The sequence below is a fragment of the Thamnophis sirtalis genome, unplaced genomic scaffold (genome assembly GCF_051295495.1).
Source record: "Thamnophis sirtalis isolate CommonGarterSnake01/CBP01778 unplaced genomic scaffold, rThaSir2_p1.2 scaffold_15, whole genome shotgun sequence".
NCBI lineage: Eukaryota > Metazoa > Chordata > Lepidosauria > Squamata > Natricidae > Thamnophis > Thamnophis sirtalis.
Window position 1 is genome coordinate 6606698 of NW_028261395.1, and position 12019 is coordinate 6618716.

General features: G+C 41.2%; 1 protein-coding gene across 2 annotated transcripts in view; it reads left to right on the top strand.

The window, feature by feature from the left end:
- PRKG1 (protein kinase cGMP-dependent 1) overlaps positions 1–12019 on the top strand; it is an 837202-nt gene that overhangs the window by 681257 nt on the left and 143926 nt on the right. Inside the window, exons 1-2 of one of the 2 annotated variants that reach the window (XM_087702531.1) lie at positions 3362–3467; positions 6643–6708. In XM_087702531.1, the coding sequence (XP_087558657.1) occupies positions 3370–3467; positions 6643–6708 (164 nt within the window). In that variant the 5' untranslated portion in view covers positions 3362–3369. Of the gene's footprint in view, positions 1–3361; positions 3468–6642; positions 6709–12019 lie in introns of those variants that run through there. The other variant, XM_087702530.1, reaches the window with a different exon arrangement.

The following is a 12019-nucleotide window of genomic DNA, read 5'->3' on the forward strand; positions in this document are numbered from 1 at the left end:
TCAATTGCATTGGGATTCAGTGGGACTACAGCCTGACTCTCTCAGCAATATATTCTACCGTGTTTCCCCAAAATAAGTACTTGACCTTATTTTTGAGGTGCAGGAGATGGTGAGCGTGCTGTTGCTGCTGCTGTGTTGCAACATTTTTGGGGAGGTCTTATTTTCAGGGGAAGGCTTATTTTAGCACATGCACTCAAAAGCCCAATTGGGCTTATTATCTGGGGAGATCTTATTTTTAGGAAACAGGGTAAGAATGGGATTCCCTTGGAAAGATCCTATTTGTTTGGATTATATGTGGGGATGAATTTCAGCAGTTTTGTTTTGCCCAGAAATCCTGGATTACTAATTAATGATGATTTGTATACATACTTGCTGAATGTTAAATGCACCAAAGTAGTCATATAAATATACACATAAACAATTTATTTATTTATTTATTTATTAGACTTATATACCGCTTCATAGGGCTTTCAGCCCTCTCTAAGCGGTTTACAAATTTTTAGCAAATTGAGTCAGCAAATTGCCCCCACAGTCTCGGTCCTCATTTCACCCACCTCGGAAGGATGGAAGGCTGAGTCAACCTTGAGCCGGTGAGATTAGAACCGCTGAACTGCAGATAACAGTCAGCTGAAGTGGCCCGCAGTACTGCACCCTAACCACTGCGCCACCTTGGCTCTTTGACACAAAAACTTTGTCCATCATTTGTTTGCTACACACACAAGCTAGAACTGGTCAGTATCAGCTACCTTGTGATTCATTACATTATTCCTTATGGGAAAACACTGTTTGGTACTCATCATTTTTGGTATTCATAATGCCTTCCAGAACCAATTAACAATGAGTACCGAGGCACCACTGTAGTATTTGGTTTTGGCACATGTTGACCTGTATGCCAAGTGTCACCAAAGTCCAGGGTGGGTTTCTCGCCCCGTTCCAACCGGTCTGCGCGACGCTCCAGCTGTTCCTGGAGGATCGCGCAGGCGCTGTATGCGTCCTGCGCATGCGTAGAAGCGCAGAACTCATCAAAACCGGGTAAGGACCACGGGCTGGCGGGCGCACCCTTCGCAGTTCCCGGAAGTTACTTACTTCCAGGTTCACTGACCAACCGGTTCGCAGGGACCGCCGCGAACCGGTTGAAACCCACCCCTGCCAAAGTCCACTTTTACCATGGTCATATTATTTGGGTAAGATAGGATTGCATATCGAAACGTACATGTATCTTCAAGACTGTTGTCTCACCTTATCACTTATGACATATAAGCAATGTATTTACACACTATCAAGATACCTCTATAAATGAATGCATTTTATGTATAAAATTAATTTACCTGCTCAATAAAAATGAAAACAATTTTGCTTTGAATAGCTCATCCTGGTCTTTTCAGGGAATGCAAGAACTTCCCCTTACTTCAAAGTTCACTTATTATTGGAGGAAAATATACATATTCCTTTTAGTAATTATAGTAAATGCAAATTCATACATTAATTTTAGTAATCCGATTTATTCATTGCTTGGTATATTTCAATTGCCAGATGTTAAAATGGTCCAATTATCTTGAAGTATTTTCCGACAGTTGTATGAATCATTAACTAAGTCTGCCTTTTTTAAAGCTTAAGTTAAGTTTCAATTATATCAAACAATTTCAGTTTCATAATGAAGAACATTATGTCATTTTTCTAAGAACTAGGAAATTACTGAAATGGCCAGAATGAGTTATTCAAAGCAAAATTTTCATTTTTGTTGAACAGGTGTGTGTGTGTGTGTGTGTGTGTGTGTGTGTGTGTGTGTGTCTGTACATGTGTACGTATGTATGTATGTATATAAATAAATGGCTGTGTGTGTGTGTGTGTGTGTATGTTCCAGCATAACTCTGGAACACCTCGAGCAATTTCAACCAAACTTGGTACACAGATGACTTACTCTCTGGAAAAAAATATTGTGGGGGTAAGACACCCCTAACGTCCGTGTGTGTGTGTGTGTTCTGTTAAGATACAGCCTGTTGTGCCTTAAAATGGCTTTTACTGTACTACTGTAAAATGGCTTCTACTGTACAGCGCAGTGGAGCGCCATGGTAGCGGCTTCACGGTATTTCACAAGGGGGGGTGGGTCCCCTCTGGTAAGGGGGAAAATCCAACATTAGAAATTACATTTGGTCTAGACATTTTCCCCCTATAAATAAATTCCCGGCCAACACCAGGTTATCAACTACTTACATTTTTTTCCAATTTTTTATTTTATCAATTTCATATATACATTCACAATTATATGATCTCATAACTGTTATTAATAATATGTATTTATAACAATTTTTTCCCTACAATTGACAATATACTTGAAAATTGCTTTCTTACCATCCCATAGATCCATCTTATCTTACAATGGTCCTACTTCTTCTTCCCTCCCTCCCTCTTTCCTTCCCTCGTTTCTTCTCTCCTACTCTCCTTCCTTCCCTCCTTCCTTCCCTCCCTCCTTTCTTCTCTCCTTCTCTCCTTCCTTCCCTCCTTCCTTCCTTCCCTCCTTTCTTCTCTCCTTCTCTCCTTCCTTTCCCCCTTCCTTTCCTCCTTCCTTCCCCCCTTCCTTCTCTCCTACATTCCCTCCTTCCTTCCCTCCTTTCTTCTCTCCTTCTCTCCTTCCTTCCCTCCTTTCTTCTCTCCTTCTCTCCTTCCTTCCCTCCTTCCTTCCCTCCTTCCTTCCCTCACTCCTTCCTTCCCCCCTTTCTTCTCTTTCTTCTCTCCTTCCTTCCTTCCTCCTCTCCTTTCCCTTCTCTCCTTTCCCTTCCTCCCCTTTACCCTTCCCCTCTTCTTCCCATTCCTCCCCTCTTTCCTACTCTTACATTCCCTCCCATTCTTCCTCTGCCTTTCCCTTTCTCCTATTCCTCTCCTTTCTCCTCTCCTTCCTATCTTTCCTTCTACTCCTCCTTCCATCCACTCTATCCGTTGTTGTGTTTACATATTCTCCTCTTCAGGGGATGACCTGGTTCTCTTAAATTTATAAATGCAACATAACAAAAAATTGATATGCAAATTTGTTTGAACCCTCTTGCAGATTGGCCAGGGTTAGTTTGAAGCATAAATATTTTTCAATAAAAGAAATAAACAGATACTCGTGAGAACCATTTGCTGTTGTCAGCATACTGATGATGATCAGAGGTATTCCCATGTGGCTTACGAGATGCTTTGCTTTCATTTTCCAATGATACATAGGAGAGACCTCCAGAGCAGCTGTGACCTTTTCCAAGCCTAGAGATTTTTAAATGGAAAGGTCTGTAAAATTCCAGAGCAAGCATAGCACGTAGGGAAGAAGTCTGCGGACAGAAGGAAACAGAAGTTTCCTTCCAGGAGAAAAATGGTAGACCTGATCTCATCGCCATGGGTTATTCAGACAGTGACAGCGATTCTGAGAAAGGATTTTACCTCTCTGGAAGTAGTGATGAAGAATACAATCTTGAGACTGGAAAAAAATCAGAGTTAGTAATTGCCAGATCGCATTGTCGTCGTGCTTTTTAAGTTAAGCTGTAGCACTGGATCCGTCTGGAGAGCTGCATTGTAACAAATACTTAAGCTTCATCTAATAAAAAGACTGACTGCATGCTTACATTTTATATAATTTATCACATCTTAACCTACAGGTATTAATCTTGAGAGGCATAACTAAACAAGTTTAAAAAAACATACATGTTGTTCTATGGTGAGAAGTGATTTGATCAGATCTGGAATGGTGTGTGGTTACAGATTTACCGATGGAATAGTCATTAGCATATATTCTTAACAATCTTTGTCATGCCAGTAGGAGTGATACCGCATTTTGAGATATAATTCCGTGACAAATTGTATATTTCCACATAATGCTAAATTATCTGTTCAAAGGGAAGTGTAAAAAAATCCTCTGTTGCTTAAACAATATTTCTGTATTAAACAATAGCTAATAATAATCCTTGAAGAGCATAATAGAAATATTGTGATAGTGTTACTGAGGCAACATAGGCACTTTTTAAAGGGACAAATCTCTATATCCATATATATCAAGCTTTAAATAATTGATTTTTTTTTCAAATGAGGGCAAATACAGCTTCCAATGATGGTTGCATTGTTGGAAGCCAGCCAACCATTCCTTTTTTTAACGGTTTTTGCCTATTTTATGTTTCTTTCTTTTTCTGAACAGACATTTAGTATTCTGTTCAATATACAAAATCAATTAAGTAAATGAAAAATCATAATATTTTCCTCTATTACCTTTTCTCCAGAGGTGGGCTTCAAAAATTTTAGCAAGGGGTTCTCTGCCCGGTTGCTGGGTGGGCGTGGCCATGGTGGCCAGCCTCCTGTACCATGGCGGAGGGGGGGGGTTTCCATCCCTGGGGCTCTGGAGGCTTTTCTCGAGCCTCTGGGAGGGTGAAAATAGCCTTCCCAGGCTCCATAGGCTCTTTGGAGGTCAGAAATGGCCCATTTCTGGCCTTCCCAAACTTCCAGTAGGCTTGTTTTTCGTGCGCCCCCCCCCCCCTTGAGCCTCTGCACGCATCCTGCACTTACCTGCATCCACATAGGGACTCCTGGGAGGGGAGGGGTGGGCGGGGCCATCCAGGAGTGGGTTTTGAGGGTTCTCTGAACTGCACAGAATTGAGATTGAGATTGAGAAGTTTATTTATATGCCGCCCTTTTCCCTGGGGGGACTCAGGGTGGCTTACAACTTGGAAAAAAAAGGGGGGGAAACAAACATTTAACACGTAGGACAATATGTCATTAAAAACACAACATTCATACCATTCGGGTGGGTTACAGTCTTTAGCCCCAGGCCTGACGGGATAGCCAGATTTTGAGGGCTGTGCGGAAGGTCTGGAGGGTGGTGAGGGTGCGAATCTCCACAGGGAGATCGTTCCATAGGGTCGGAGCTGCCACCGAGAAGGCTCTCCTCCGCGTGGTTGCCAGTCGACATTGACCGGCAGATGGGACTCGGAGGAGGCCTAATCTATGGGATCTAATAGGTTGAGTGGAGGTAATTGGCAGTAGGCGGTCTCTCAAGAATCTTAGCTAGAGGTTCTCCTGAACCCCAGCATCCAACCCCTGCTTATCTCTCTTCTAGAATGCATTCAGGCACATGTTCTGACTAATTTTCTTGGCACCCACTTCCAAGCAAAACCCTTAAGCCAAAATCATTTGTTGTTTTGATTACGTAACAATGTCCGTGGCCCTACATGGCGCCCAATTAGTTTCATTCAAAAGTTACTACATTTCCCCTTGCAACATGCTCGCGTCCCATCTATGTATGCATTCAAAGAATCTTCATTCAAAAGTCGGTGTCTTCCAAGCTACACAGTTTTGTGAGAGGCTAAAAATGTTGAAAAAACTTCTTTCAGGAAGTTTCGTCTGTCCATTTACACACTACGTATCTTGAAGATTTTTTTTTTACCTTGATCTAATTGGAATTCACACCACTGGTGGGATTCAATTTTTTTTTAACTACTGGTTTTGTGGGTGTGGCTTTGTGGGCGTGGTGTGGCTTTGTGGGCGTGGCAGGGGAAGGATACTACAAAATCCCCATTCCCTCCCCACCCCACTAACTTGCTTTCCAGCTCCGTTCTCGTGTTCAGGGCAATAAAAGAAGATCAGCTGGGGGAGGAGTAGAGGGTTAGAAGAAAGAGGGGTAGAGAGGGTGGGAGAGAGGACGGGAGGGAGGGTGAGAAGGAAGGGAGGGAGTGTACTGGGAGAGAGGAGTGATAGAGGGGGAGGGGAAGTAGGGTAGAGGGGAATGTTGGAGGGAAGGAAAGTTGGAGGGGGGCGAAAGAAAGGGTGTATGGAGGGTCGAAGTGGTACATTGGGTTTGTATTTTTGGGGGTATTGTTGACAAGAGGAATGGCTGTGTTTATTGTTTAATGTTATATGGCCCCGGTTATGCACAGTATATATGTGACTGTACGAAATGGAAATGGAAAAATAAAAACACATTTACAGACAGAAGAAGATCAGCTGGGAGGCAGCAGACGTGGGGCCAGCCTATTTTCCAGTTCTCCGAACTACTCAAAATTTCCAATACTGGTTCTCCAGATACTGTCAGAATTGGCTGAATACCACCTCTGATTCATACCGAACTGAAACCTATGTAGGGATGCATAAGGAAAAACCAAAAGTAGGAAACATATTAGAACCTATTTATTATTTTCTTCACACACCGGTTTTCTGAACAGAGCAGGTCCGCATTCATTAGACTTCTCCCCTCTAATGCAGCTTGATTCATTAATTGTTTGCTTTGTGACTTTCTCTATTTATAGAAATGATAGATTGTGTATTCGCCACTATACTAAAATATCCACACTTCTTCTGTGACCCATATTAATATACAAATGATCTGCTTCCGCTAAACAAATTGGCAAGTGAGGAAAGGATGAATGAAATGATCTTTTGAAAAAGTATTAAAATGCCAGGACAACATTTCTACTGGGGAAATGATTACCATGTTTATGTTTTGTAAACATAAACTCAAGAGCAACAGAATTAGAAGAGCACTATTTGTCAATGGTTTAACGCGTGATATATCAGTAAACATAATTCTCATTTGCAAGATGCATTTGTGTCCTAATGTTGCAAAGTATTATTGTAGAGAAAACTGCCTGGCTATTTTGTGTAAAATGTGTGGTGTTGTCCTTTCAGGGAAGATGTCAGAACGGCTAACGTTATCAGCGCTGAACCCGTGACGTGTCTTGTCATCGACAGAGAGTAAGTATGCCACTTTTCAACATTGATACTAATGACCTCAAGCTGCCAGTCCCTTTAATTCTGCTTAGTAACTGACCTTGTTTAATCTTGGAACATTGGGCGGGAAAATATTTCACTGAGATCAAATAGACATCCAACTGAGTCACTGTTTTATTAGATGCATTTGATAATGACTCCAGTTTGAGCGGAAACATAAAAATGCTTGGAAGGTTATCCTACAGCGGAGGAATATTCCTAGCTTTTATCTGAATCTCAAATAAGTCAAGATTTCTTTTGTTGAAGCCCAGCTCAGTCATCACTTTTTGTCTGTTCCAAACATGCTTGGGATATGAATAAAAACAATGATTAGTTACTGCTGAACAGTTAACAATTGTGTTGTTTAGCTGCTGCACACAATGAAGGCATTATGGTGTTGCTAAGTGAGTGAGCTCTAATTTAGCCTACAACAGACTGAATGTGCAATGTTTCATTGTTTCCCTCCCCTCTATTTCACATTGCGTATGCTGTAAATAACCTCTTTTAATGAGAATTTCAAAGTTAAAGCTTACACAGAAATGAAAAGAAGGATGACATTTTGGTCTCTTAATGGTGAGAGATGCATGGAGTAAAGAACAATAGCATTTTTTTTTCCTATAAAGCCAATATTTTTGTAAAATTTTTGTAGAATGCATACTTATATATGCTTTATCTATCTAGAAGAAAAGAGATGATGGATAGATGGATGGATAGAAAAGCAGAGAGAAAAATAAAAAGAGAGGGAGAGAAGTGATAGACAGGCTGACAATATTCTTTACAAGAATGTATATTTACTGGAATGTTTCCTAGAATATGTATAGAAATATCCATTTTTAATGCATGATCCACTGAAATTAAAGTCTCTTATAAAAAAATTGGAACTGCTAGAATAGCCAGCAATGTAAGTGATACATATATAAGAATATTTTTTGCATTATAAAATAGCCTTCAAAATGTACACATTTATAGAAATAATGAACACCAGATATTTTTACTGAGAAAAATAAAATAATTATTTATATTTGAGTAATATGTTACCACTGGAGTTTACAATGACAATTTAAACAAAAAGGAAGAATTGGTTCAGGATTAGTCCTTGCTTATGGGATAATTCATCCCTAATTTTATGGGATCAACTGAATATAGTTTTCTTTCGCTGCTGACAATGTCCTTGTAGTACCAAGTGGGTGTAAATGTAACCTTTGAGACTAAAGTTAATCTACTACATGCCAGAGAGTTCAACATTGTGCAATTGAATATGAGTGCAATAATGCTATTTATAGTGAATGTTTTTTTCAGTTGCATTGTGACCCTAGAGATTCTGACTTTGTTTTCAGATGATCTGTGTCCAGCTTTCAACTTAATTATATACATGAAACTAAGTGGAATAACTTGTAAATTGGTGGGGACTTTTTAGGTTTTGTTAAAATGTTCACACTTAAGGCCTTAGTGAATGGTTTCTATCAATATCTTTATAGGTACATTTATTTATTTATTTATTTATTTATTTATTATTTATTTATTTATTTATTAGACTTATATACCGCTTCATAGGGCTTTCAGCCCTCTCTAAGCGGTTTACAATTTTTTTTAGCAAGTTGAGTCAGCAACACACCCCCACAGTCCGGGTCCTCATTTCACCCACCTCGGAAGGATGGAAGGCTGAGTCGATCTTGAGCCGGTGAGATTTGAACTGCTGAACTGCAGATCCCAGTCAGCTAAAGTGGCCTGCAGTACTGCACCCTAACCACTGCGCCACCTCGGCTCTCAACATCTCAGACATGTTACCTTGAAGCTATTTTTGCATGAGTCCCATAAAATCTGTATGCGTAGACGTGGGTGTGTATGCTTTTGAGAAATTTCTCACTTCTCAACAAGTACTTAAAGTTTTCTAGGAATGGCTTTTGGAAATGGTTTGTCAAATTACAAATATATATTTGACCTCTGTTTCTTTCTATAGTTACATCATACTACTCTTCCTTCTATAATCGATCTATGGAGACTCTCAGTCATCCAGGTCACGGTTATCCCAAAAGTGCTTTTTCAGGAGGCAACTGGACTTTCTGATTTTTATTTGAAGATGAGTCACTTCTCATCCAAGAAGCTTTTTCAGCTGTTGGACGAGAAGCTAAACATCCTTAAAGAAAAACCAGGAAGTCCAGTTGCCTCTTGAAAAAGCATCTTTGGAACATCTATAATTTATCCTGTCTAATCCTCAAAACCGTAAGTCACAAGTTCATCGTTTTCATTCTTACACAAAAGTTCACTGAGCCCTATGGCGCAATGGGTTAAAGTGCAATATTGCAGGCAGACTCTGCTCACAGCCTGGAGTTCGATCCTGATGGGGCTCAAGATTGACTCATCCTTCCATCCTTCCGAGGTTGGTAAAATGAGACCTCAGATTGTTTCAAATAATGCTTACATTATAAACTACCTAGATCAGTGTTTCTCAACCTTGGTGACTTTAAGTCCTATGGACTTCAACTTTGAGGCACCGCCTTCTGCCAATTACCTCCCTCCGTCCCATCAGATCGCATAGAGTAGGCCTTCTCCGAATTCCATCCGCCAGTCAGTGCCGACTGGCGACTACGCGGAGGAGAGCCTTCTCAGTTGCAGCTCTGACGCTATGGAACAATCTCCCCGTGGAGATCCGCACCCTCACCACCGTCCAGGCCTTCCGCACAGCTCTCAAGATCTGGCTATCCCGTCAGGCCTGGGGATAAGACTTTACTCTCGCCCCTCCCGAATGTTGAATGAATGTTGTGTTTTTACCGCTAATTATTTTTACTCACATTTTCTTTTTGTGTTTTGTCCTGCACTCCCCTCCCCTATTATTGTAAGCCGCCCTGAGTCCCCTCAGGGAAAAGGGCGGCCTATAAATGTTTAATAAAACTAAAACTAAAAACTAAAACTTCCAGAATCCAGAAGCTATGCTGGCTGGGGAATTCTGGGAGTTGAATTCCACAGAACTTAAAATCACCAAGGTTGAGAAACACTGACCTAGATAGTGCTGTAATGTGCTATGGAGAGATATATAAGTAAAAATGCTATTTTTTTAAATAACTGTTTATCTCTTAATTTTAAAAGGAAAAGTTCTGGCCACATTCACTAAACCCCAAAGCCCAACACTGCCCAGCAGATCCCAGCCATGAAAGCTTACACCGGTATAAAATTGGTGTTGTTTTTCCTGTGCCTTTCCTGGGAGAGGTAGAAGCAAAGGTAATACATAATTCATGCTGAGATCCTTATAGCCCTTGCAACGAAATACAGTAACATGTGTTGGGCAAGAAAAAAGCCGCGTGATCAATGACCTTGCTTTGTTGGAGAGTCCAGCTGGCCATTGTTATAAGAACATTTATAGTCATGAATAATGAATAATGTTATGAATAATGATTTGTAACCCATGAATTATGAATTGAATCATTATCATTAAATATTGATTCATAATTGTGAGCAGCGTTTCCATTCTCGTATTTCTTGAAAGGGTTTTGAAGCTGACCATGTGATTGTCCGTACTCCTGCTGACCTTGAAATACAGGGAATGGTCAGTCAGCATAGATAGATAGATAGATAGATAGATAGATAGATAGATAGATAGATAGATAGATAGATAGATAGATAGATAGATAGATAGATGATAGATGATAGATGATAGATGATAGATGATAGATGATAGATAGATAGATAGATAGTTAGATAGATAGATAGATAGATAGATAGATAGATAGATAGATAGATAGATAAAGAGAGAGAGAGGGGGGGGGGAGAGATTCACCCACCCACACTGGTTACAATGCAGTATTGCTGGCTACTTCTGCTGACTGCCGGCTGCCTGCAATTTGGCAGTTCAAATCTCACCAGGCTCAAGGTTGACTCAGCTTTCCATCTTTCCAAGGTGGGTAAAATGAGGACCCAAATTGTTGGGGGCAATGTGCTAACTCTGTAAAACTGCTTAGAGAGAGAGCTGTAAAGCACTGTGAAGTGGTATATAAGTCTAAGTGCTATAATGCCATATTGATATCAATAGAGATAGAGATAGAGATAGATTCACCCACCCACACTGGTTACAATGCAGTATTGCTGGCTACTTCTGCTGACTGCCAGCTGCCTGCAATTTGGCAGTTCCAATCTCACTAGGCTCAAGGTTGACTCAGCTTTCCATCTTTCCAAGGTGGGTAAAATGAGGACCCAAATTGTTGGGGGCAATGTGCTAACTCTGTAAAACTGCTTAGAGAGAGAGCTGTAAAGCACTGTGAAGTGGTATATAAGTCTAAGTGCTATAATGCCATATTGATATCGATATAGATATAGATATAGATAGATACACCCACCCACACTGATTACCATGCAGTATTGCTGGCTACTTCTTCTGACTGCTCGCTGTCACTACTTCGGCAGTTCGATTCTCACCGGCTCAAGGTTGACTCAGCCTTCCATCCTTCCGAGGTGGGTAAAATGAGGACCCACATTGTTGGAGTCATATGCTAACTCTGTAAACTGCTAAGAGAGGGCTGTAAAGCACTGTGAAGCAGTATATAAATGCTATTACTAATATAGGGACGCACACATATGTGGACGCATACAAACATCCTAGTCTCCTCTTCCTCTTATTCAAAGCCATGGTGATGTATTTTGGCCTTTCCAAAATCAGGCCTATTGGATAAGGCAAAGCTGGCCAGCCATTAAAGCACAGGCACAGAGCATGTCAGCTGAAGAAGTTGCATCCCAGGTTCGAGACTTGAGCTCTGGACAACAGGATGAGCTCTGACTACTTGGCCCAGGTCCTGCCCGCCTAGCAGTTTGAAAGCATACAAATGCAAGTAGATTAATAAGTACCAGTTCAGTGGGAAGGTAACAACACTCCGGGCAGGGGTGGGCTTTAAAATTTTTAGCAAGGGGTTCTCTGCCGGGTTGCTGGGTGTGCGTAGCCTTGATGGACATGACCTAGTCTCCCTCCTGCACGATGGCGGAGTTGGGGTTGCCCTCCCCGGGCTCCAGAGGCTTTCCTTGAGCCTCTGGGAGGGCGAAAACAGCCTCCCTAGGCTCTGTAGCCAGAAACAAGCCCATTTCTGGCCTTTCCAAATTTCTGGTAGACCTATTTTTCACCCTCCCCATGCCTCCACATGCACTCTGCACCTACCTGCATCCAAAATGGGCCATGTGGAGCAGTGGTGGGTTTCAAAATTTTTTGGAACTTACTCTGTGGGTGTGACTTTCTTTGTGGGAGTGGCTTGCTGGCCATGTGACTTGGTGGGAGTGGCTTGCTGGCCATGTGTTTTTTTTTCTCTCTCTCTTT